General features: G+C 36.5%; 2 protein-coding genes across 3 annotated transcripts; both read left to right on the top strand.

Moving 5' to 3' along the window:
- Positions 1–573: 573 nt before the first annotated feature.
- Positions 574–5,412, top strand: LOC121637864 (CMRF35-like molecule 8). Of its 2 annotated transcripts, none has more exons than XM_041982197.1 (6): positions 574–731; positions 830–1,150; positions 1,337–1,453; positions 1,532–1,573; positions 1,654–1,802; positions 3,165–5,412. In XM_041982197.1, exons 1-6 carry the CDS (start codon positions 578–580, stop codon positions 3,522–3,524), a joined length of 1,143 nt encoding a protein of 380 aa, XP_041838131.1. In that variant the 5' UTR covers positions 574–577; the 3' UTR covers positions 3,525–5,412. The 2 variants fall into 2 exon arrangements, with proteins under 2 accessions (XP_041838131.1, XP_041838132.1); XM_041982198.1 differs by having other exon boundaries at positions 1,654–1,807; positions 3,156–3,498.
- Positions 5,413–10,575: 5,163 nt separating this feature from the next.
- On the top strand, positions 10,576–26,311 carry LOC121638016. Its single transcript, XM_041982436.1, has 14 exons — positions 10,576–11,880; positions 12,420–12,728; positions 12,865–12,900; positions 12,998–13,105; positions 14,530–14,832; positions 17,933–17,989; positions 18,417–18,740; positions 18,857–19,168; positions 19,707–19,775; positions 19,967–20,032; positions 23,698–23,802; positions 24,921–25,025; positions 25,499–25,542; positions 25,620–26,311. Exons 1-14 carry the CDS (start codon positions 11,841–11,843, stop codon positions 25,860–25,862), a joined length of 2,121 nt encoding a protein of 706 aa, XP_041838370.1. The 5' UTR covers positions 10,576–11,840; the 3' UTR covers positions 25,863–26,311.
- Positions 26,312–26,818: the final 507 nt, after the last annotated feature.

The following is a 26,818-nucleotide window of genomic DNA, read 5'->3' as shown; positions in this document are numbered from 1 at the left end:
CATCTTTTCAGCATGTGAACATGTACTTTAAATTACTTCACAAACATTCCAGCAATAGTTGCTGACAGCAGTGTTTATTTCCAGAAAACGAAAGAATGAATTTATCATCAGTATAATCCCACTTTTGATTCTTTTAACATTTTCTATCAGCTCCTGACAGAATTTAGCTCTTGCTTTGCACAGTGTGGTTTTAGACAGTTGGGATATGTCCCTCGCTAAAGCTGCTAAATTGAAATCTTTCATTATTTCTTGATTTATTGATTGTAACAGTATAATTGTGAAAAGTAGTCAAAAGTATAATAGGATATGTTCTTGTTTAATACAGAGAAGTACTCGAATTTCAATTCTTTATTTGCTTTATATTCAACTGACCTGCAAAATCCCCAAACTGATCCTATGGTTTGATGGTGTGAAACTAGTTGCATACATGAAGCAGACACCTCTAGTCCTCTTACTTCTGATAGGTTGTTGACACCCACAGGTTGCATCCTTTGTTGTCAGGCAGTTAAAACCACAGGAAGAAGATGTTGTGTGAAGGGGCTGTCTAGTTGGAATTTAATTTGTGCATGCTTACTTGATGATGAACCATTTTACGTTTGACCTGATTTATAACACAGTCTTAACAAATTCAGGTGCAGAGCCGTCAGAGCCCACAGAGATTGAGAAACAACAGCTCAACTTGAATTTTGCCAAAATGAGGACCTTCTCTATCTTTTACAGTCTTTTGTGTGGTAAGAGTTTTTGTAAATGAATACGGGAATTATTTAAACATTCTTTCAGCATTTGATATGATGTGACAATCTTTGATCATATGATGTAACTTTAACAGCTACATTGACAGAGGCTGCTGAGATCAACGTCGAAGGACATGAATGGGGGGAAATCTCGTTCCAGTGCACTCACAGACATGCATTTAATAATGATAAGTACTTCTGCAAGAGTCCATGTAAAAGCAATGAAGACATACTAGTAGCTGTCTCACCTGGTACAAGTGTAGAGTCTGGAAGGATAACTTTGCAGGATTCTGGGAATGGAGCCTTCACCGTGACCATCAAGCACCTTCAGCTGTCAGACTCGCAGATATATTTTTGTGGAGTGGATAGGTGGGGTAGGGATACATATACGTCAGTTCACCTCAGTGTACACAAAGGTATGTGCAACGTGTCTTCATTTTGACCTTGTATAAATTCCATAAAATACATTGTTTTTTTTATTGGCATTTATGAAAACACTGTCATAAAAAAACAGTAGTTAGATGGATTTTCAATTAATTTCTTTATCTACATAGTATATAAATATAAATATTGTAAACTGAGGAACTTTCTTCTCAATACAGCTCTTAGTACAACTATTGAACCTGTTATTTCGTCGACACTGACATATCAGAAAATTACAAACTCAACACAGCTAACAGCTGGAGCAGAAACCAGTGAGCCAACAAACCTCTCAACAGGTAGAAAGAAATGTATAGTTAGATTTCAAACCTTACAATATATAAACTTATAAAGTCATATTTTATCTTTCCTTGCAGCCAAAAACTTCACTAATGAAGAAGAACAGAACATCAGCCTAGGTACATTTCTATGTGATCACGTGTTTTATGGCTTGAGTATGAATGTGATCATATAAGATACTTCTCTTGTGTTTACTCAGGGACCATGTTGTATGCTGCAGTTGGGGCTGTTGCTACACTCGCTATCTTGCTGCTGGCTATACATCTCAGGAAAATGCCAAAATGTCAACCACATGTGTGCTCCACTAGCAAAGACCCCAGCAGTATGAATAAGAACAATCAAGAAAAGGTAGATCACCATGTTAAGATATCTCGTATCACCAAATCGACTGCTTCGTTTGAGAAACATATTTGTATCTGGCAGCAAATTAAGTAAACAGTTTCCTTTCCTGGTTTCAGAAGTGAACATGATGAAGAGGGGTTTTCCAGAAGCTTCTTCTTTTTTGTCTGTGACATTGTAGCTTGACAGTGTGTTTAGCCCCAACTATTCTCAGTTTCCATTCTGGGGTTTACACAAAAGGGAATTAAGGATTTATGGCTACTTAACTTCAATGGTCATGAACACAAATTATATGTTTTTCTAAACGTCATGAATAAACTTTTAAAGTAATGTATTGTTGTGAGGTTGGGACTCTGTGTCCAGTAATCTAGGAAAAGAATATTTACATGCAATACATTACTATGTCGATTGTAACACAGTTTTACTAACTTTAACTGTGTACTTTTCTAATTCCTAGTCATTTGTTATGGGTAAAACAGTAAACAAAACCTAAATTGATATTTCCAGATATAGTTACTTTAAAATATTAGTGTTTGGGGCAAATTTTTACTTGGCTCTATTGTTTTTTAGTTTTGTGTAGCTCAAACAAAAGAATGGACTATGTCACTTATTAAATGTGATGAAACAGCAGTTTTGTGATTATTTCACAAAATCAAGTCACATGTTTTTCTGTGGAAAACAAACAAACAAATCATTAAAAACAGCAACAACTGTCTGCAGACATGAACATATAGATTATATTTTGCAACGATTTCATGTTTTGCTGTGGGGATAGATTACAAAATATCTACTAGTACCTCTGAAACCCATAAATTACCACAATCAATTCAATTCAATTCAATTCAATTCAATTCAATTCAATTCAATTCAATTCAATTCAGCTTTATTTATATAGAGCCAATTCACAACAAATATTCTCAAGACACTTTTGCAGACAGTCTAAGCCTAATTTATCGTAGTCCAATTATAATAATTAAAACTAATCGATCTGCTTTAGTCCAATTTATAATGACTATGTTCATACAAGCCCATTATTAAAAAATATTTCCTCGCTATGGAAACCAACAGATTGCATCAAACCTCTTCTTGTACCAAATCTCTCATCCTTAGCATGCATTGGATGACAGTGGAAAGAATCTGTGAAATGAACCAAATCTTGGTCATGAAGAATGTTTTGTGTGAGGAGAAGAATTTTTAATTTTATTCTGGATATAAGTGGAAGCCAAAGAAATTAATTTATACAGTTGTCTATATCACTATTAATTTTTTTTACTATATTGATTTAATAGAAAAACAGTGAAACTTACCTTAAGTGTGGAGCACAAAAGATCCTGCTAAGACGTGTTTTTTTTTTTTTTTTTTTTGCAACAGGACACACAAGATCCACAAGCACCATCAGCAGGAACTGCTGAAGACATGCCCATATATGAAAACATTTCTTTCTCTGAAGGTACTGCGGGATCCAGGTATCCACCTGCAGATCAACAAAACAACCATGATTTACCCACTAGAATCTACATTAATCCTTTACCTTCTGCACTACCTGAAAGAAAGATTTCAAGACCACCAAAAGACACCACAAATGTGAAGACACCAAAAAGACAAGAAATTACAGAAAGCAGTGCAAGCAATGCATCTCTTTGTCTCTTCACATCTTCCAGTGAACCCACTGGCCCAAAGCCCACAAGCCTTTGGTTTGGTTTAGATTTATCAAAAACAAATCAGAAATAATTTCAATGTTATTGATTTAGATCTTTATATGCACATGAATGGACGACTGTGCTCCTCCAGCTATCTTAATTATTAACTTTATGAAGTAAATAAACACTTTATTTATCCCCATAGGAAATTAAAACACATTATATTTATAATACAATACACTGTTATTGTCATATGATTACATTGTTTGTAATATGTTCTAATGAAATTAAAATGCATTAACATAGTATAATTTATACAGAATATTTTGCAGTTATTGTTGTCAAGGCATTTAGCCAACTGAGGAAGGGTTCAGTGAGAGTGATAAAAGAAGGAACAGAGTATTGGTATAAAAGAGCTTGCAAATGTCATTTGTTAAGTGATATTTTGTTATTATTTATTTGGGGTTCTGGGTGGTGTCTCAGGAGCCTACCTGGGGCGTATTCCACGAAGCTGGATTAAGGGAAAGCCCAGCTTATCTCAATAAGTCTGGCCAGAGTTCCGTTCCAGCAATGTGGCTTCTTTCAATGTCCGCAGAGTAACCATGGTAACTCATGCACCAGAACTAGCCTGCATGGGGCAGGCTAACGTTCAAGGTTAGCTTAGCTGTGTCTCAAAGGTCTGATACAGACTCCCAAAAGAAATTTCCACCTGGAAGAATGCTGCGCTCCCGTCACTCATTCTTGTATAAAAGTTAAAAAACAAACAAACAAACAAAAAAAACAACGCTTATCATATCATTACTTTGTCTTGAATAATCAATAAATCTGTCAGTGCCAGTGTAACTAATGAAACACAACTATACAAGTAATGAATATGAAATTAAATGAAGAGGAACGTGGTATTCATTAAGTAAGGGATAATGCCCGACGAGGTGACCATTATCATAAATTAATGAACTACGCAGAGGCGTGAACCACCCGACTCGAAGTATCCCACTTATACCATGATGGTCCATTGAAAAAGAAAAAACATTAAATAAATTATTTTTGCGTTAATGTTGTTTTTTACCCATAAAATCGTAAGTTTTTCACAAGAAGCGGCTGAGTGGACTATTTTGTTGTGATGTGCGGTCAGGAGAGGCATCATGATATAAAAGAAAAAAAAGTACATGAAATAAATATTAATATTTTCCACTGATCTGTGTTAAAAATGCTTTTTAAGATAAGAAAATGCAAGGGGGCATAGTTGCATGCTGTTGGATGAATAGTGAAATAAGATGCTCTTCTCGGTTCTTACAATTGTACCAGCATGAACCCCACCGCACGTCACTGATCTCCATCAGCATTCTTTGTTCCGCTGCTGAGGAAATGACAGCTCTCGGCTTGTTCTCTTTTTCTGCCAGCTCCTCTTTTTTACCAACCACTCGTCAGGGCTTCCTACGTTCCTCAGGACCTCCCACAGAGCCAGGCTATGTAAACCTTACTTGAATTAGCCTCAAGTAGATGCAGCTGGAATGTGTTAGTGGAACTGCTTGAGCGTCAATTCAGAGATGGTGTTAGTTTAAGCAAGGCTTTCCCAATACAGCCTGGCTTTCTTTAGCTATGTTCGTGGAATACCCACCTGTTGTCTAAATCCTGTTATACCATGGTCTGGATGAATACTCGATTCTGATTGGCTGTTGGGTGTCCATTAAAAAGTGATAATGGACAGCTATAAAAGAAGTTTAGGACCAATAGCCTTATTTTCGTAAATGATTGCGATGACTAAACGGCAGTTGGTAACCTTGGCAACAGAAACTCTGCAGACAAGCCAGATCGTGTCTGTGACGGCGCATGGCTGTGAAAGCAGTCGGAATCAGAATCAGAATCAGAATCAGAAATACTTTATTAATCCCTTGCAGGGAAATTTGTGCAGGCTTTTTTGCAGGCTTATTGGGCTCCGTCAGTCCAGAAGAGACGAGAATGGAGCAACATTTTGTCGTCCCACAATGTCCCAACCAGCAGTGGTCAGGGTCCACAAACGTTAAATCCCCGTCCTTCAAACGCCACTATGGACATGCCAGTATCTTTATGAGATGTCACAATCAACAGCAGTGTTGCATTTAATTTGAAATAGGTTGTCGCCTGTCTTTCTGTCTTGAATACCTTTATTACTTGCTTGCTTGAGACAGAGTGAATGGTGGATAACATTATAAAAACGTGTAAGAGTCACCGCTGGAGACACACCAGATCATGACGTGGCATTGCTGTGAAAGCAGCCTGCAGCCTTATTGAACAATGTAGGACACTATCTGTGGACTTTGACTGTTTGAAACAAAATGTCGTATCATCCTCTGGACACACACAAGCTGTAAGTGCTGCACCTTCCCTCTGAAATTATCTTTGTGTCATGTAACTTAATGTTAAGCAATCATCTCCCTTCCTTCCACTGATTAGGTCTAATACAACAGCTGGAGCCGAACGAGCTGCAGGTTCTGTGTGAGAGCCAGTTACCTTGGCAATGCGTCATAACGAAATAATCCACTCAGCCGCTTCTTGTGAGTAACTTAGGATTTTAACAGCGAAAAACGACATGGATTTAACAATTTAACATTTATTTCTTTTGTAAGTGACCATGGTATAAGCAAGCATTATCCCTTACATATAAGTCTCTAGAAAAACATTCACTCAAACTATAAATCATTTTAGGTTTCAGCTGTTTAACTAAGAGTACTCTGACACCTAATCATATACAACACTGACTACTAACATGCATGTCATAAAATCTCACTTAAAAAGAAAGGACTGTCACTAAATATATTCTGTAATGGATTTAAAAAACTGAAACACTGTCATTGTATTTGCCACCTGTTAGCAGCAGAATAAGTTGCTCAGTGCATCCAGCAAATTTGTTTTAATAAAAATGTTTTTGTTATTATTGTTTGTTTGTTTTTTTTATTTCATTATTATGATCATTATTACTTTTAACCTTGTCCTGTCAGCACCAAGGCAGCAGAATAATAATCTAGCTGCCATGCTGTGATAAACAAACATGTATGGATATAAGGCTTACATTGATACTTAAGTATTTTTATTTACTTTTTAAATTTTTAATTTAAAAAACGTTGTTTGAAGTTGCCCAAAAATCTTTGAGGGCACCTGTTATGCTTTTTTCCACTTTATATATATATATATATATATATATATATATATATACATATATATATATACTGACCGGTCAGATTTTTACTGTCAGAAAAAATCTGACAGTTTCAGGTACAGTACCAGTTAAAGTTTGGACACACTGTCCCATTAAGCATAATGGGGCAGTGTGTCCAAACTTTGAACCGGTAGTGTGTAGTGCATTCTACCTGCAATGGAAAACCCAATAAAAGCAGGCAAACAATAGTGTATCATTGGAAAAAAAAACACCATGAATGCTAAATAGTTAGCTGCTGTATTGTTTTTCTGTTGTGTTGGAAACTTAGTGCACTTTTATGATGTGACTGTAAATTTGAAGTAGTGAAGTTGATGGGCTGTAAAACTAAAACAACAAACTTCTGTTAAATTTGCTTAAATGAAGAAATCTGTGACATACTTGTTAACAGCCACATAGTGAAACCTCATGTGTTTCTGAAGCTGGAAGTGGCCAAATATGGACAAGGATGTTCGTTACCACATTATTTTCCATAACCACACAGATCAGAAAGAGAGAATCTAATAACACTAAAGATTCATAAAAAATGTATTTGTGTTTAATGAGAGAATTTTATTATTGTTTATTTTTTAAATTGATCTGAGATATTTTGAAGCCAGTGCTTAGCAACTGTCCCTTCTACATTAACTTTACATCAGACTGTGAATTATTGTTACACCTTCTAATCATACTTTGTATAGCTAAAGCTTATGTTGGTCCTACTGAGGAGGATGAGATTACCCTATTAGAATGATTTCTGTGTGCTAGTGAAGGAAAATGTTTAAGATGAAACATTTATTTATATAGTTTTATTTATTTTGTTAGTTATTTATGTATTTCTTTTTAGCAAAAAGGCATTAAAAGCAATCAGGCCTTAGTATAATACTGTTTTCCAACAGGTTTCTACTCTGCGGAACATACAACATACAATCATTACAACACAGAACAATAATCTTTCAGACATATGGATTGACATGGGTAACATTTAAAGGGGGCTTCAAAGCAACTTCAGTGGTTCTAACTGTCTGACAGATAGCAAGCTTTTATTTTTTGCAAGATATATTATTTTAGTCACATTAGCTACCATGATTTAATAGGCTGAGCAGTAAGTTTAGATATGTGAAAGAGGAAGAGGTTTAAAGGCAAAAGCACCTGACACTCTTTAATCCAGAGGTTACTGCCTCCTTGTATAGCTGGTGAACAATCTAACTGTGTGGACTAAAGGTAAACTGGGTGAGATGGGAAGAGCTTGGCTCTCATGGAGAATCTTTCTGGTTCTTGTCTTTACTTTACAACAAGTTCAAGGTGAGTTTTTTATTGTTCATTTTGACTTCAAGGCCAAGCTTCCCAGATCATCAATCCAATCTAAAAACCTTTGTCAATGAGATCCTCATTTAAGGATGACAGTACATGGGTTAATCAGTGTCTGGTAAACTGACCGTGAATGTCAAACAACTTATTGTAAACCTTCTGAGCAAATACTAACATTAACATTTACTTACAGCTGTGATTAGTATCAAAACCACAAAAGTTACTGGCATGGAGGGTCAAAGATTTGACTTCAAATGTGAATATCAACAAGGCTGGGAGAACAACGCTAAGTACTTCTATCAAGTTGAAGATAACGATTCCTCCACTCCACTGATACGAGCACACGAACACATGGAGTGGAAGAAAAATGGACGCTTTTCTCTGTACGACAACACCACAGGAGCCTTCTTCATCGTCAGGTTGGATAAACTCAATTTAAATGACAGCGGGACGTACTGGTGTGGAGTTGATGTCAGCTTTCTCCCTGATCATACCAGTGTCATTCAGCTGGATGTTTCCCAAGGTACAGTTTGTCAGCTCACAACACCGGATCACAACAACCTTACCGATATGGTTCTCAGTTATAAAAATTTCACCCAAATAAACACAAGTAAATATTTTCCGATCAATAGTTACTGTTCCTCAGAAAATTAACGGTGTATTTTCTGTAAATAAAGTAACATGACCTGACATCTGAAAAACTCCTCTAAAGTTTGTAGTTTGTACATGTCAGGTTACACATACTATAAATGAGAACTAGATAGTGTAACATTTCCAAACATCTTCTGCTTTTCTAAAGTTTCTGTTTCTGTGTAAAATGGCAATGAGGTACCAAAGTCTGGAACCACACTGAAAGCATTTTTATTTATACTTGGTATTCAGAGAAAATTGGTTACTAAATGTTAAATAATTTAATGTTATTTAGCATTGTAGAATGTTCTCACCAGTGTCCTACACACACATTAGTCTCATCGCAGATGGAGATGCTGGCATTTATGTAGAGGAAATTTTTAACATGTCTACATAAACATAAAATAAAGCTAAAAGAAAAATGAGAGACTAACAATATATTCGACTATTTGAAAAATGCTACGATTTGCCAGTACCTTTCCCTAGAGATCTTGTTTTTCTCCTGCAGGCACACACACACTGTCTATTCTCCTCAATGAGTAACACACATTCTGTTGTTCGTACAGCTGCTGACAAAGACTTGAATAACATGCAGATTTCAAGCATCCTGTTATCTGTACCTAGACCAAGAATACATAGAGTTTAGTTTATTTTTTTTTATTTTTTTTACTTTCCCTTTGCATGGCCATTTTACACACAAATATGTTTGGCCTCTCCAAGTGGGACCCAAACAGTTTTCCACAACTTAATCAGAGGGCTGGCAACTGTTTCTGACTTTGGTCTAAATCAAAGCATAGCCGTTTTCCTGTAAAATTTTGTCAGCCACTGTTGCAGCTGTATACTATAATCATGATTTTAGGAAAGCAGAAATGTGGAAATAACTTAAAAGACTGGTGCTATTTCTGGCATATTATTCTACTGAGAACAGACACTGAAAAATTTGTAAAAGACGATGGCTTTATTCTTAATTCCCTGCATGTAAATATATATTCTTGCAACTGCTCTTTGACATTGTTGTAAACTGGTTATTTAGTGCAAGTAAACAGCTGTGATCATAAGGAAATTATAAAGAAAATCACAAACAAAGTTACGAGAGCCTCTGAAGGTCTGAAATAAATTTTTGTATCTTACAGCAAATGAAATAACAGTTTTAACCACGGACCACTCGGGACACAGTGAGTGTTATGTGTTATGTGTTAGAAAGCCATATTTATTTATTATACACATGGTTTTATACTTGTGAGTGAATCATTTACTTCAGCTGTCCTTCTCTCGTAGAGCTCAGCCTGCAGCTGTTCTTGACTGCTGTGGTGTGTTTCGCTGCAGTGGTGTTTGTGTGTCTGTTTTCATGCTGTCTTCTGACGACTGTGAAACACAGAAGATCAGGCTTATCCCAAAGATCACAGGTTCGTTTACAACACAAGCTTTTAGCAATACTAGCAGCATATCCAGACTGGTCATACTGGTTGCTTAAACATCTTAAACACTCTCTGATTTCACCGATGCACTCTTTAAGAATAAAAGAAATGGAGTCAATCCACTTTCTAACACCACAATCAGCCAAATCGTTTAACACAGATGACTGACTAATAAAAGACCAAACTGATGGCAGTCTTGTCTTTCATAGCATTAACATGATCAAGTACACTTTTAATTCAGATTTGTTCTTCCCACAGACATCTGATTACGAGATAATGATGCCTGGTGTGAAAACCAAACCTAAGCCCTGCTGCACATGTTCGGCTCCAGATTGCCCTGATCTCTCAGCGTTACCACCACCTCCAGATACCTTCTACACCCACTTCACACCAAAGGATCGGGAGTCTGTCATCTCTGTCAGCCGTGGTGAATATGTTGATGTGGAAACACTAGGACACATCAGCCAGTATCAACATTTGGACCTCAGCCAACTGGAGGAGCATATATATCACACCGTTCATAACAACAGCTACCCTAAACTTGGAAATGCAAAAGGGGAGATACATACTAATATGACCAGTAACCCAGAAGGGCAGGCTGAAACATAAGCCTTGCATCCACCGACGGGTGTGGGTGGGGTCGGGACAGTTAGGGTACGGATATGGTTGTTAAGCTGTATTCTCACTGTTTCCACAACCAACCATAACCTTACCTGTCAGCCGGATAGCAATAGATACCTCAGCTACGCAATAGCATGATGCCATCACAGTGTAACAAAACACAACTCAGAAACAAAAGAGGTTTGTGTTCTTTCTTCTTGGCGATGCCATTATTTAACAAAGATTTAATCAGTAAAAAGAAAATCTGTTGCTCTCAACAAAAAGCCTTTCCTACTTTATTTTTCTGCCAGGTCACACAGGAAGTGACTCTTTTTCAACCAATCAACAGATTGCTGTATGTCAAGCTCCACCCTTCTGGGTCGAGCAGTTAGATTGGTACCCCAATGGAAGGGTACCAAAAAGTAGGACGGGTCGGGTCTGATGTTGGAGTACCCTCCCCAGTTTTCACGTGTAGAAACACATAAAAATGCACCCCGACCCACACCCGCTGGTGGAAACGGGGCTTTACAGAATGTAGTTATACTAATTTTAGACTGGATGCAGTTAAATAGATTCAAATGAACTGTAACAATTCTGTTAAGGTTTTACCAAAAACCCTCTGATTTATAGATGTTGTTATAGAATATGTTGTTTTTGGTTTGTGTTTCTTTAAAGAGTGCATTAACTCGCCATGGATTAAGGCACAGTTTTATGTTATATACAGTTTACAGCTTAAGTTTTAAGTAATTGTTTCTAAAGGTTATAAATGAAATAGGTGAGGGATCATAGTGGGTAAATAGTAGTCACAACTAAGGGCCAAATTGCACTGAGAAGAATGAGAATAAATTAACTGAGGAGTTAAAAAATATGGTTCTCAGGAAGTACGGTTGTTCTCTTTTGGGGCATGAGAAGATGTCTGGCTTGTTTATTTTTGTGGATAAGAGGAAAAAAATGTCTACTGTAGAGTGTGAGGAGGAACCAACCAGACACCAGACCAACTTCCTTTTCTAATATATATATTCAGCCTAATAAAGTACTATATATAAAGCTGTTCTTGTATTCTTTATTTACTGCAAAATCTTCTCTTGAACATTTGAGACAAGTAGGAAGAAGGTTTAGCTGATTTTGGACAGGAAGCTGATCAGACACAAAAAGTCCACCAAGAAAGAGGAACCAATGCACTATAATAGAAAGATTTCTTAAGACTCGTCGTCTGTGTTAGTTACGAAAAACCTGAAGAAAGCGACTCAGACATTTTAATGATACGAGTAACATGGACATGATTTTCATCTTTATGGTTTTTCTTCTGGAAGGTAGGTTCACAGATAATTTTCTGTGCCACACCACTTCTTCTGTGCATCTGGTCTCTTTGTAGTTTACAGTTAAGTGGATTTTTTAAAAAATTTTTTTTAACCAAACATCCAATAAGTGAGCATTCCCAGCAACAATTCTAGGCTCTGAATAATTGTTATCAGCTTTTACCTTTTTTTAAAGCTTATATTGGAAACTTTTTTGACTTTTAAACACTTTTAGTGAACCAGAAACTGTATTTGCTGATGGTCACTGCTATAATTCGCCTTTTACAACAATAAAAACAAAGTGTAGATAAATATTTCTCTGTTTTACTGTACAGCTTGTCCAGTTTTGTCCTGGATCAATAGTATATAATTATTAAGATGAACAGCACCTGATTTTTGCTGAATCTGTGTCCGGGTTCAGACAGCAAAAACCACAAACCACAAAGCTCATCACTAAATTGCTTATAAAAAAATGATTATGGGTATTGGGCTGATATATGCCTCAAAGATTCATACTAAAACTACCTTTTTACTTTTGTCGCTGCTGTCTTTAGGGTTATGCAAAACTGATGCCGTGTCAGTGAAAGGAGAGGTGGGAGATACAATCAGAATAAAATGCTCTCATGCGCATGCCTCCACCAACATCAAATATTTCTGCAAGGGGGCATGTCGTAATGAAGACATCCTGGTTACAAGCCAAGACAAGAAAGACTCAAATGCCAAATACAGTATAAATGATGAAGGGAACACGTTCTATGTGTCTATCTCTGACCTTAAGCTGGGAGACTCAGGAACTTACTGGTGTGGAATTGAAAGAGTTGGCATAGACACATACTCTCATATAATCCTTACAGTCGTAGAGGGTGAGTTGAGTCAAGAATAGACCCTTGTTTTGTTTATGTTTTGCCAACTTGTCTTTATTTATTTATTATTTAACAGGTAGTCACTGAAGAAACTATATTATACAAAATAGTAACAAAATTGTCTTTTCTCTTCCAGGCAGCTCAGATGAGGTTGCAAATACTTCATATTCTAGTAAGCAGCTATCTGTATGTGTGTATGCACTGTGAGAGAAAAAAAAAACTAAACAAGGTGATTCATCGTACTGTTATTAACTGTTCTTTTGTTTCAGAGAGGCTGGTTTTTATCGGTGCAGGTCTTGGTTTGGCTGTGTTGGCTCTGTCAGTGGCCCTCTTGATGTTCTTCAGACACAAAAAAAGAAGAACCAAAACATTGTCTGGTATACGCAACTCTCACACAAGAACACTTTCAGTTTCTCCTGAAAACCCAGATCACACAAATACATAAATTAATTATCTTATAATGGGCAAGAGGTAGGAACATCCCAGTTAATTTTAAGCAACAACTGCAACATTTAGACGGCATAAGATGCAACTAGATAGACCAACAACCAATAACAACATACTGTAGATAAATGTGACTCAAACAAGTAGCCTACAGAACAGTTCTTCTATTACTCGTGAGAGAGTTCATTCTAAATTCAACTTCAGCAGTAGCCGTTCTGGTTTTTACAAAAGTACCTAAATGCTGCTCCTAATCGCTGTATCCAACCATACAGTAAAGTAATGATAGTTACTGGTTTGGTATTGGCAAGGCTGCGCAGAAAGAACAACAAAAGAAAATCATGTGTCAGTGCAGTGCACTGCTCATCCCATGCAACTTGTTAATGAAGCAAAAGGAAAGATACAATCCATGGAAGATGGTTTTAGAATGAAATCATCATCAATGAAATCTTGAAACTCAATATACCTTCATTATTTTGAATCAATGTGGAATATTCAAACCAAAAAGAAATTTTACACCATTTTACAGAAAACTTTTGATAACAGTGGTTTCCTTTTTACAAGAAGACACATGCAGCAGATTCAGACTTGAGGAGAACAATCTCTTTTATTACAATATTTTTATGCAAACTTGGACAATGTGAATAATAAAAGGTGAGTAGAGACAGAAAAAATAAATGAAAAAATCCCCTAATATGAGAGATGAAAGTAATTCGTAATTCCTTTTCCTATTGAGGATGTCTTTAAATGTAGCCCAAATCACTCTACTCTGTTGTTACTATGCAGCCTGGTTTGTTAACTTCCAGCCAGTCAACAGAAAGGTGACTGATGCACATTTAATTATTGCTGCATCACTAAAATATTGTTTCAGATTTAGTTCACCAGTAAATAGAAGCTGATGAGTGCTGGACTGTTGTTGCTGCCATTAGTTAAAAATGGCAGCCATTAGACTACAGGAGAAAGAGACTGAATTAATGACATGTAATACTTTCATAAATGCAGGGAGAGATAGGAGAGTGTTTGAGAAGTGGTGCATCATGGGAGGATCTCCAGCAGCAAAGGCCTACAGCTGTATAACTAATCCAATCTGAAAGCTGCTGAGAGAAGGGCCTGATAGCTGAAAGCTTTATTTACATTTCCCCTACATTATTTCTTCTAATAGAAGATGGTCTATTATTTAACCACATGATTTTTTTACATAATAATAGTAATGGGGCTGCTGCAGCAGAGTTACACAAACTTCATTAATGTATTTATGACAGCATAAAGGTACTATGTGTTATTGGTTTTAGGAACTATGAGTGAAAATTTGTTTTTACAGGAATTAAAAACTGTGTTCATTTCTTGTTACTATTCACAGGAAAGGACCATGACACAGGAACTAAAACACTGTCCATTCAGAAAGAAAATGCACATAGTGTCAACATCCCTTCCTCAGCCAGCACGGATCAACAGGCAGACAGCATCTACATGTCCTCGGCTCAGCAGCAAGGTAGCAGCGGGGATCACCTGGAAGTTATTTACTCCAATGTGTCATCTGCAACTGAGGTTCAACAAAACAACCTCTTTTATTCCACCATCAGCTTCAGTAACCTTACAGACAACGCTGTCCGTAAGACAGACTGCACACCTCAAACTGCAACAGCTACCTACTCATCTATAAGACACATTTAAACAGTCTGTTGCAATGTCTGAACTCAGACTGCCTCCGTGTCTGGTGCATTTAGCACTGAACTTCTTGCAGGACAGATAATAAATTAAATCTATCATATATAGATTTCACATTGTAGTGTGACAAGATGACACTGTAAATCAGGCATGTCAAACTGGTCCAGCAAAGGGCCGTGTGGCTGCAGGTTTTTGTTCCAGCCAGCCAAGAGCACACAGTTTGACCAATCAGCTGTCTGAAGACTGAGATCAGTTGATTGAATCAGTCAAATCTGGTGTGCTGCTGCTTGGTTGGAACAAAAACCTGCAGCCACACGGCCCTCATATGTGTTTAGTATTTTATGTTAGTGAGGGATGTGGTTGGCATAAACAGCTGACACTAGATAGAAACTGAGAAAGAGATACAATCAGAGGAAGAGGTTTCAGTGCGCTGCTTTGCATCGTAGCAAACCCACGCTTTATGATTAAGCTCCATGCTCAGAGTTTCTTGAACTAGATGGCAAACTTTACTTGAATTAGGACGCAGCTTAAGTTCAGATAAAAAGAAACAAGGCAATAAATATGAATATTTCATATCCTTCTTCTCAGCACCTGGTATTTGTCTGATTCAACTTATTTAGTCTATTTTTGGATACAGATGTGCATTTTTGCTTAGAAGAAGGTTTTAGATTTGTATAATAGGCATAATTCCACAATTTTTCTGTTTTTATGTTTTATTGTACAAGAAAGTTTTTGTTGTAGAACAGATGGATTCCAAAATTGTAAGCATTTCATATTATCTTCTGTTTAATGTGGATGATTTATCAAATCTGCTAAATAACTCTGGAACAGGATGTATACTTGGTGCTACATTAATGAACAACTTGACATATGGAAATTATCTAGAGATTTTTTTGTCCATGTAGTTCCAGCCTTTACCAGTTATTGACGGCCTGCTCTCAACACGCTTGAGAGCTTGATTTTAATTGTAATCCAAAGAAGAGTAATGTTCTGATTTTAAGAATAGAGGAAAATCACTAAAATAACTTTATAAAATAACTGCTTTACAAATAAAAATTTGATTTGATTTGAATTGAACTGTGAAAAAAAAAATGTGAGCATTTTTTTAAACTTCTCTCTCTCTCTTTAGTATTGGTCTCAAAGTGTGTAATGTGGTTAGATACCTGGATCATCACCTAACAGATGAACTGACTGATGATATGTACATCTACAGTGCATACACATTTATTATGTGCTCTGTACCAGTGAAAATTGCACTCTCTAAAGCATAAAATACCTGTATGTCCACTGCTCATTTGTGGTGTCACTACAGAAAAGTCAATTTGAAAATACTCAGTGCAGCTTATAATGATGACATACGGCTGCTGCTCAGGTTGCCAAAATGAAGCAGTGCAAGCCAAATGTTTGTTAGTGATGATGCTATATTGCACAACCTAATGTACAATATATATGTGTATGTTAGTAGTCTATGCAAACATTGATCAGTGATCATTTTATTACGGTCAGACCCTGCATTAAGCTCGTTATTTTTTTTTTTAAATTAGACTTTTCCTTTTCTCAACTCAGTGACCTTTAAGTCAGAGTTTAAGATGATCTCCTTACTATGATTTCATGCATCGTAAATGTTCCATAATATGAAAAACATCCAAACTGATGAGAAGCTATTTCATTCAAAACATCACAGAAAAAAGGTCACTTAACATCTTTAACATGTATGTAATTACAAGCTGACCATTTAGGATGACAAAACATGAGGAACAACTTTGGTTTATACAAGCAGCTTACTTAAAGAGGGTAAAACCAGTCGTGGTCAAGTATTGATGTCATTGTACAGACCATCATACCACAGAGGAGGAAACTAGCAGTTTATGGTTTACGCTTGCACATATTTACCTAAAAAGTATTGTTTTTTGGTAGGACCTTCTCTAACACTCTTGTTGGCTTCAGATAAGCAGCGGTGGGTCTAGAAAAGTTCTGGTGGGACCCAGGCAGGAGCACTGACCAGGAAAAGGGGGACACAAATAAGATCTTTTTTTTAAGTATAGATTTTATGAAATATTGAACTGATAATTACAACTGAAGTGATCATCTAATGTAAAAAAAAAAGGTGAAGAAAAACTAGAAAAACTTTTATCGCTGCTGCACAAACACTCACACTTCAATCATAAAAAACAGGTTTTTAGTCAGATAATCAGTTTTATCAGAGTTTGTAACTTCAGTCGTCACATCTTAATGTTTTTAACTGTCTGCTGCATGATGTTTGTTTTGATGTTTTGTCTTATGTTTTAACTGATTTTAATTGTCTTTTGTGAGGTGACCTTGGGTCTTGAAAGGCGCCTTGAAATAAAATTTATTATTATTATTATTATTATCTGCTGGTTTTATGACAGAATTTATCACCATGGAGATGGTTCATGAGATGATTATATATGAATTCTAAAATATGGTCTAGAACATAGTAGAGATGATTTAGAACAACATAAAGAAGTACATTACATGCTACATTTACTGACCCTTGGACATCTGACGTTCACCGAAGGGAAGGTCTGTTAACAGTAAATATTTGTAGCATCAGCTCTTTCTGTTGATTCAATACAGTAAAAATGGGCATATATATATATATATATATATATATATATATATATATACATATATATATATGTGTGTGTGTGTGTGTGTGTGTGTGTGTGTGTGTGTGTGTGTGAGTGTGTGTATACCCCCACCTTCCTGAAAAAGAGATCATGAGATGTAACAGGTGGTCTATTACTCTGAATAGTCAATACTCATCTTTCTGTTCTGTCTTTTTTTGTCTCTATTCAACATCCTCTTTTTTACCAGATTATGCAAGAAAAAAAAAAAAAGCTAAGTTAAGAACAAAAAGAAGAAGTTGCAAATTCTTATTCCAGCACCACTAGTTTTAAACAACAGGCTGCTTGAAGGGGAAACAACAACATTAATTTAGGTTAAAGTTTATCTGACAATGAGGATGTCTTTTAAAGTCATTGTCTGCTTCCTGACAGGTAATACTGTTCCTTTCTGAGGTGGTGCATATGTTTGTTTTTGTTGGGATAATGTTCTTTTATTTTTCACAACAGTTGGTTCAGGTTTATCCTCTGTGATGAGAAAGCAAGAAGGACCTCATAATAATAACTGTAAGTACAACAGAGATACAAAGTATTCTACTGTTGCACAGAAAGTAGCTGATGTGTCGATGCTAGCACTAAGAGGAACTTTTGTTCCAGTGTTCAGTTTTCCTATATGATTAAGTTCAGTTTTCTTCTATTCACAGCCTTATACTTAAACAACAGTTCAGTGGACATTGTTGTACTTTTATCCTGTTTACCTGGTGGATGTAGTTGCTAAATACTCAATCAGCTCCTGAAAGGATGCTAGTTTAATCTATATAGCTGAGTGGACAAATGCCATCTGATTAAGTTTAGTTTAGCTTAAGCTGAACAGGTCTAAAAGTATGTTCTTTTGGTCAGTCATTGCTTCAAACTGATTAAATTAATCCTGCCATAATATATATGTATGTAAAATAAAAAAAAAATCCATTTATGCCATTATATTATTCTATAGGCAGCACAACAGTGAGCCAAACCGCATATGTCAAAGACTCTGTTACCATCAACTGCAAGGATCCAAGAAGCAAGGAAGACAACATCAAACACTTCTGCAGAAAAGACAGAAATTTGAATTGTCTAATATCATCACACACTTCAAATGTGACTAAAAAAGACAGGTTTACTCTGATAATTGACAAACAGAAAGGGGTCTACAATGTGACCATTTCCAGACTGACTCTGGAGGATGCTGGAAGTTACTGCTGTGCTATAAATAGAGTTGATGACATGTCTGACAATCCCATCTTATGCTTGAGTGAGATCAACCTCCATATTCTGAGTGAGTATGGGTTTGATTTGAATCATTCAATGATTATCAATATAACAATTGCTTACGTTCACAGAAATAAAGCTAAACAAGTTGCATCATTCTTAATTTTTCTTTCTTTTTTCTAGACTGGGATGACATTGAACCAATGAAAATAATTCATCTTCCTTTAAAAACAGCAGAAATTCGCTGTGAATATTCTGAAGGCCACGAGGGAAGTTCAAAAATCCTGTGCAAGGGCGAGAATCCTTTTGACTGTGAAAAGTTAATAAATACTTCTGAAGTGGACAGAGATGTAGCTATGAGTAGGTTTCATATAAGAGATAACCAAAGAAAAAAATACTTCTATGTGAACATCAATAACCTAAGCAAAGAAGACTTTGGGACATATTGGTGCATCCCTGGAGGAACTAATTACACCAAAATACAGCTTTCTGTGGGTGAGTTTATCAACACACAAATAAATACCAAACATGTACAGTTCTATGAAATGTACAATAATGTCTTTAAAAGTTTATGTATTTGTTAATAAGTTAATTTAATTGACTATAAAGGATTTTATCAATTAAAAGGCCTCATGAAGCTGAATTATTAGTTAAAACTGACTGAGAGTTTAATTGTTTTAAAAACTGTAGCAGTTTGTACAACAAACAAAGAAAACAAAAAAGAGAAAAAAAGAACAACCCTGACTTTTACTGCTGAAAAACTCATGATGGAGGTTTGTGTAAACAGGTGATACTCAGTACTTTGGTACATTTTGCTGCAGGCACTTGCATATTTGCAACTCTTTCACTAAAACGAGCTTGCGGTTTGATGAGGACGATGAAACGGATAAGGCAAGATGTTGAACTTTGCCTGCAAATCACCATTTAATCTGATTAATTATTAAGTCAGTGGATTGTGTGCCGTTGTGGCATATAACACAACGCTATAATAGTATGGTGCGATGCCACATAACTAGGAAACTTTGTCTTGTAGCCCCTCAGAATCAGCAGCAAGATCCACCACCAAGCACCAACCATGAGTCCACAAGTCCAGAGCGTACAGGTAGGATTACTCATTAAGTGAACATTATTAGAATTAATATAATGAAGTGTGGTGTAGATCTGTTCTATATGAAAAGAGATGCTCGATGGTTCAGCGCTGCATTAATGAAACTGACCTGAATTGATCAGAAGGCTTTGTAAAAAGGGGACATTTTTGCTGAGAAATATCATCATTTTTAAAATGTGATTTAGTGTCAGAAGCAGAGCCAGGAGCCAATAGTGATGAGGGGATTGCTCCTGTCAGTATGGAAGGAACAGGTGAGTGTGTGAACGAGCAACCATTACTTCCAATATAACCACTTTCTGTGCCCAAATCATAGCAGTGACCTGTTACATTTTTTACAATTAAAAGTAAGATAGTAAATACACAAAGCCCACAAAGGAAAGGGAACAGGATGAAAGTAATAGAAAACAAGACTGCATACTTTGCCCTTGAAAAGTTCTTAATTGGTTAAGTCAAAATGTGTTTTCCATATCAGATGTGAAAAGCTTTACAGGTTATCATTTACATTGTGATACGGGTGCAGGTGGGTCTAGAGAAACTGGAGGAAGTGTGAAACGGGGAGCAGAGTCTACTCAGGTACTGTTTACCGAGGCAGCAGCTCAGCAGCAGAACCCCGAACCACAGGTTAAAAATGAGACAGATGAAGATGTGTCTGTTGATAGTTTCATTACTCTGCTCGCCCTCAGTCACAGGATATACATACATTTTTTTCTTCCTCATCAAACCCTTAATATTGCTATACCAAAAGTTTTCAATAGCAAAGACGGAACCAACTGCAAGTCCCTGACTTACTGTGGAAAAAAAGATTAGTCTCTGCACTGTTCTGTTTGTGTGGCATTTGCACCTGCGGTTAGTGATGGCCCTTTCATAACGGGAGGCATGAAAGACTAGAAACACATTCACCAAAGGATAGTGGAACACGAAAAAAGTAAGACACACAGAGCTAGTGCAGATGCTTTCTTTCTGAATGTACAAAGGGCAGGTGTGAAAAGCCTGTTGACTGGAAACCAAATGTCATTGCATGAAGATCAAGTGAAACAGAAACATCAGGTGATGGAGCGCATAGTAGATGTCATTGAAGTTATCGGCAAATGTGACCTTAGCTGCAGGGGAGATAAAAAGGAGGCAGGTTATAGCCTAGAAAACACTGCTGTTAATCATGGCAATGCCTTACTTTTGAGTAGATATGACATTTACCTACAACAGGATGTAAACACTAGCACAAGAAGCAGCATGAAACTGGTGCAAAAGCAGAGGGTATCTAGATACACTGCTGTCCAAACACACATTTAATAAAGTTGTGGATGTCATCAGTCAACTGATAACAGTTATTATAGCCAAAGAAGTGAGTCAAGCTGGCACATTTTCAGTCCAAATTGACACCACACAAGATATCAGCAACAAAGATTAGTGCTCCATCATCCTAAGATATGAAATCGATGCCATTCATGAAAGATAGATTGCTATAGTGGACTTTGATTCAACTACAAGGCAGCATTTTGCAGAGCTCTCGAAAAAGGTTCTGCTGGAGCTTAAAATTCATATTGGCACATGTGTGGGCAACTCCACAGATGGTGCAGCCAATATGTCAGAACCATATTGGGGGTTTACTACATTCCTCTCTGAGCAGTCGCCTATCAGATTCATATATGGTGTTATGCACATCTTTTGAATCTTATACTGGCAGACACAACAGCAGTGCTGTGGAGAGTGCATCACTCTTTCTGCTGCTTAATGATATAGCAGTTTTCCTAAGAGAGTCATAAGTGCATGCAAAGATGAGTTAAGAAAAGCTTGCAGAAGACGAGCAGCTAGCATTAGCTGATACTGACTTCAAGGTCAAAGTTCACAATCTCATTGTGGACACAGTGACAGACATAGAAGGTCTCCATAGAAGGTTTTCTGCCAATGCAAAGCTTTGCTCAGATTCTGCCTGTCTAGACCCTTGGAACTTTGCTCATGTGAGGGAAAATAGACTCACTAGCTCAGCTCTGGAAGAAATAAGCTAATGTCTGCTTAAGTTTGACAACAGAGCTACAGTTGGCACATTACGTAGTGAACTCTACAGGTTTGGATGTCAGTGGGACAGACTAAAGATGTCCCCTCTGGAGGGAATGCCACAAGGAAGCCAGGAGAATCCTTCCATTGAATGGCAGCATGTTGAAGTGGCGAGCACAATGTGTTGCTCCTGTAAAAATTGTGTCATTTGTCTTCATCTCATCTTCTCTCAGTACAATCTGTAACTGATGCCTACCATGTGACCGGACTGGTCTACAAGTTGCTATTAATGCTGTCCATCACACAGGTAGCCTGTGGGAGAAATTTTCCAACCATAAAATTCATAAAAAACAGACTCAGGAGTATTTTGACCCAGAAGAAACTTAAAGCATTTATGCTCATGTGCACTGAGAAAAAAGATTCTCATGTCTTTGGACAATGATAGTGTCCTAAAGAAAGTCACTGAGACCAGTGCACTGCTCAGGCATTTCTTCATGTTTAGGGTGTTGGCCATGTTTCTTTGCAACTACTCTTATGCAGAGGAAAAAAGGATAATGGCATCATTATAAAGTTATAAATATAAATATATTTAAAATATAAAGTTACTGTGAATAACAAACTTGCAGAGAACAGTGCAATGATTTTATATTCTATATTTATAAGGATTAGATATCTGTGATTACTAATTTGCGTGATATTTAATATATAAGATAAAGAACATAAAAAAGGACATTCTGTGGTTCTAAAGAATGGTGTTGGAGATTTGCCCTTTAACTTTTGTTCTCTTATATGTGAAATCTAAGCTGTGATGGAACTGTTTCCTTGCAGTGGAAAAAGAGATGATAGTGTTATTAGTAAGTGCAAATTTTTTTTTTGTTTGTTTCTATTTAATATGTAATATTTTATTTATTCTCTTATTTAATTTTTGAGGTTTGGATATCTGTGAACACTTATTTGAACGAAATATAGATTCTGATGTTGTTGAAAAGGATGTGTTGTAAGGAATGTTGTGAGATGAGTACTCATGTTGAAATAAATCTACATTGTGAAGCAATGCCTACAGCAGCATTGCACTGAATACACTGAATTAAAAGGTTTTACAGAACATTGTAGACTTAAATGAAATGTTATACTTTTAGAGATTGAAATCTTTGTCCACTGTTTTTTGGAAAAAAGCTTCCGCAGACTCTCTGATGGACTTAGACTGGATCATTCTGACACATAAACATGCTTTGATCTAAACCATTTTATTGTAGCTCAGGCTCTATGTTAAGGTCTTTGTCCTTCCAGAGGGTAAAGATCCACTGCAGTCTCACATCAAGGTTTTCCTCCAGGATTACCCAGTTTCTGGTGTTTTCAGGGCAATGTAATGTGTTAGTTTTCCAGCAAAACTCCTTATGACTTTCTTTGAACAATGACTTTCTTCTTCGTACTCTTCCATAACAGCCAGATTTGTGGAGTATCCTGGATGATTCTCCTACCTGAGCTGTGGACCTCTGCTGCTCCTCCAGAGTTATAATGAGCCTCTTGGCTGCTTCTGAGTAGTGCTCTCCTTGCCTGAACTGTCAGTTTTGGTGGATGGGCATGTAGGCCAGGTGTGCCATACTCTTTCCATTTTCAGATGATGGACTAAACTGAGCTCTGTGTGATGATCGAAGCTTAGGATGCCCTTTTATAACCTATCCTTGCTTTAAACTTCTCCTGAACAGGAACAGTTGTATTTGCACTGTGAATAAATTAAATGCAGGTGGACTTCATTTAATAGTAAATTGACTTCAGAGTCAATCAAGGGGCTGAATCCAAATTCAAAGATCTAAATGACAGCTGTGAGCAGAAGAGTGGAGCCGAAGCTTCCCACGTTAAAAATAAATCTGCGGGTGTTTTTGTTTGCAGTTTTGTCACTTCTGCTTTATGTCTCTAGGTCTGGGTGTTCACTCTCACACAGGTAAAAGAAACCTCCGCCCTCCAGCTGCAACTGAAAGCCCAAGAAAACCAAACAAAGATAGCAATGATGACAACCCTCCTGGTAACAAATACACCATTCATCTATTTCTTAATCTGCACAAAACATCTGCTGCACAAACACACTAACACATGTCCTCCAGTCGATGCTTAGAAGTACTTTGTAGCACATCTCGTGGATTTTTTTGTAGTTTCATATCAGCTCGTGGTCCCCTAACAGTACGTGGTCGAAATGAGGAAATATAACTAGAAACCAAATTTATATATTCATACTTTAAAATGGTAATAACTTGGTATGGGTAACAGTGATTATATAAATGCAATATTTAGATCACAACTGAACGCTAGTGGGAAAGGAACATGATAATGAAGCACAATCTGTCATCATGTTTATGATAATACCCCTCATTCATTCATTCTTTTATTCATTCATCCATTCATTCATTCATTCATATGATCTTTTCTATCAAGGAGTTACATTTTTGTGGTGTGAACAAACACAGCAATTGAACATTCTGAGATAATTTTATTCTATTCTATTCTACATTCTACAGTCATTTAGCAGACACTTTTATCCAAAGCGACTTACATTTGAGAGTAAGAACAACACAAGCAAGAATTCAGACAAGATGGGACATCATAATTAAGTGGTAGTCACACTGCTGTGAGTCCAGTTGGACCTAGGTGCTGTCATGTAGTGCTAGAGGCAGTGCATATAATTTTTTTTTGTAAGTCATTTTGTTTAAATACAAGATCATAATTTCATCACACAATATCATCTTGGGCATAAGTGCACACAGCTTATTCAGTACTTGGTTGAGCCAAAGAGCTGGACAAATCTTTCAAACGCATTATGTTGAGTAGAAGAGTTAAGCTGAGTGTGGAAATTCTCCTTAAACAACTGAGTATTTAGCTTGCTCTTAAAAGTGGATAAGGACTCTGCAGATCGGACTGAGTTTAGTAGATCGTTCCACCACCGGGGGACAACAGAGGAGAAGAGTCTAACTACTGATTTTGTGCCATGTTGTGGTGGGAGCACTAGGCGTCTTTCATCAGCAGAGCGTAACTGTCGAGATAAAACTGGGAAAAAACAAAATTGTTCTCACAAACAGACTGAAAGACTGTGAGAAAAGTTAATCTTTTGTTCTTTTAGCTGTCTCCGCTGTCTTCTCCTGTTTGCAGATATGGCTACAAGCGTGATTGCCAGTGTTGCAGGTGGTCTGTCATTGTTAGCCGTGACTTTGGTTGTAATATCACTGTACAGAAGGAAAGCCCTAAAAACACAAGGTGAGTGACAGATAAAATGTATACTCATTTAAGTTTTATGTACGCTTTTACATACTTTCTTTTAATATATTTTTTACATTTTTATATATATTTTTTACTTGTCTATTCACTAGAAGTTTTTTTATTAAGTAAATATAGTAAATAAATTATGGTCTGTCATTTGCTCCAGTTTGTAAGCTTTAGAAATAACTAATATCGAACAAGAAATAGAAAAACGGCTCTCCTCCCACTTAATGGGACTGCATACAGTTTTGTTGTGCTGCTGTATAACAGTAATAAAATATTCTGATTCTGATTCATGCCGATTTATTTATTTTGATTTCAGTGTTGTATGATTGTAAGAGGGTGACAGATTTTTCAGTTTGAATTGAAGAGTTATTCTTTACGTAGCAGACAGACATGCAGACAAACCTATCCTCTTGATTACATTTATTAACATACTGTACTCTTTGTCTTTGCATGTTGTGCTGCAGTGGAACCATCAGAACAGAGGACAAACTCTTTATATAACCCAGAGGTATGTGTGTTTAGTTTGCACATATTTACATCTATATAACAGATGCATGAATCACATTGTTCCTCTTCTTCCTCTAGGAAAGTAATGCAGATCACCAGTATGAAGAGATAGAGTTGCAGAACAACAGAGGAAACACAGTCCTGTCTGTGTACGCAACTGTCAGTCTTCCTGCAGACCAATTACACTATACCAGTGTAAATTTCCAGAAGAAAGAAAACACAGTTCCTGATAAAAATGACTCTTTAGCCTTGAACAGCAGTGCCAAATATGAAGCAGAGAAAACTCTCTATTCTACAGTTGAAAGCACAGAGGAGCAGTAGTAAAGTCAGTCAATTCCAGTGAAACATGCTGATTATTAAATACTTAAGATTTCAAATTTGGTGTCAAGAATTTGTTCCACAGAAAGTTGTTACGGCATGTTTTTCCTTTAACTGCATCACCTTCTTTTTAAGTGATTGGGTGGAGTTACAAACAGCAATAATAATATACAAAACTAGAATTGATTCATTACACGACCATAAACAAAAAAATGCTCTTTAACTGTGAAGGGGGATATAATCTGAGGGGAATATTAAGTCAGAAGATTGAAGTGTGAGAACAATGATGAAAAGCACGTGCCTTACAGTATGCTGTAAAACTATGGAATAATCTTCAGGAAGACCTCAGACAATGTCCAAACATTATCCAGTTTAAGAAAGTTTTTTAAAAAGTTATTCAAAAAGTTTAAAGAAAAAGAACATGTGTAAACCAAAACAATTAAATGTGTATATTTTTTGCCTTGTGTAAGTGTGTGTACACGTGTATGTATATATGCAGATGTATACATATGTATGTGCACATGTCTGTATTTATTTATTTTTTTTTCTCTATAGAAACTAAAAAAAACTGAAAACTGAAAAGAGATTAATGTAACTGTAAGGAAAATAAAAAATTACAAAGGGGGGCAGGAATAAATACATTTTTTACTTCATCCTGCTCCTTTTCGGACTCTATAACAACTTTTATTTTGTTTTCTTTCTTTAATCTGTGATTAATTTGTTGATCAATCAATCAATCAATCAATCAATCAATCAATCAATCAATCAATCAATCAATCAATCAATCAATTAATTAATTAAATAACCCCCAGTAAGCTTTGTGAACTGAAGACCTGCTCCTTATAATTCACATAGGATTACAGTATGAACTGTATACAGCCACGTTTTCATGTATTTCATGATGTGTCAAATGTTTTTATTGTATGACGGGTTTAATTATAAGTAAAAAGCCAGATTTC

This window comes from Melanotaenia boesemani, chromosome 4 (assembly GCF_017639745.1).
Source record: "Melanotaenia boesemani isolate fMelBoe1 chromosome 4, fMelBoe1.pri, whole genome shotgun sequence".
Lineage (NCBI taxonomy): Eukaryota > Metazoa > Chordata > Actinopteri > Atheriniformes > Melanotaeniidae > Melanotaenia > Melanotaenia boesemani.
The sequence above is the reverse complement of the archived record's forward strand: the minus strand, read 5'-3'. Positions and strand labels throughout refer to the sequence as shown.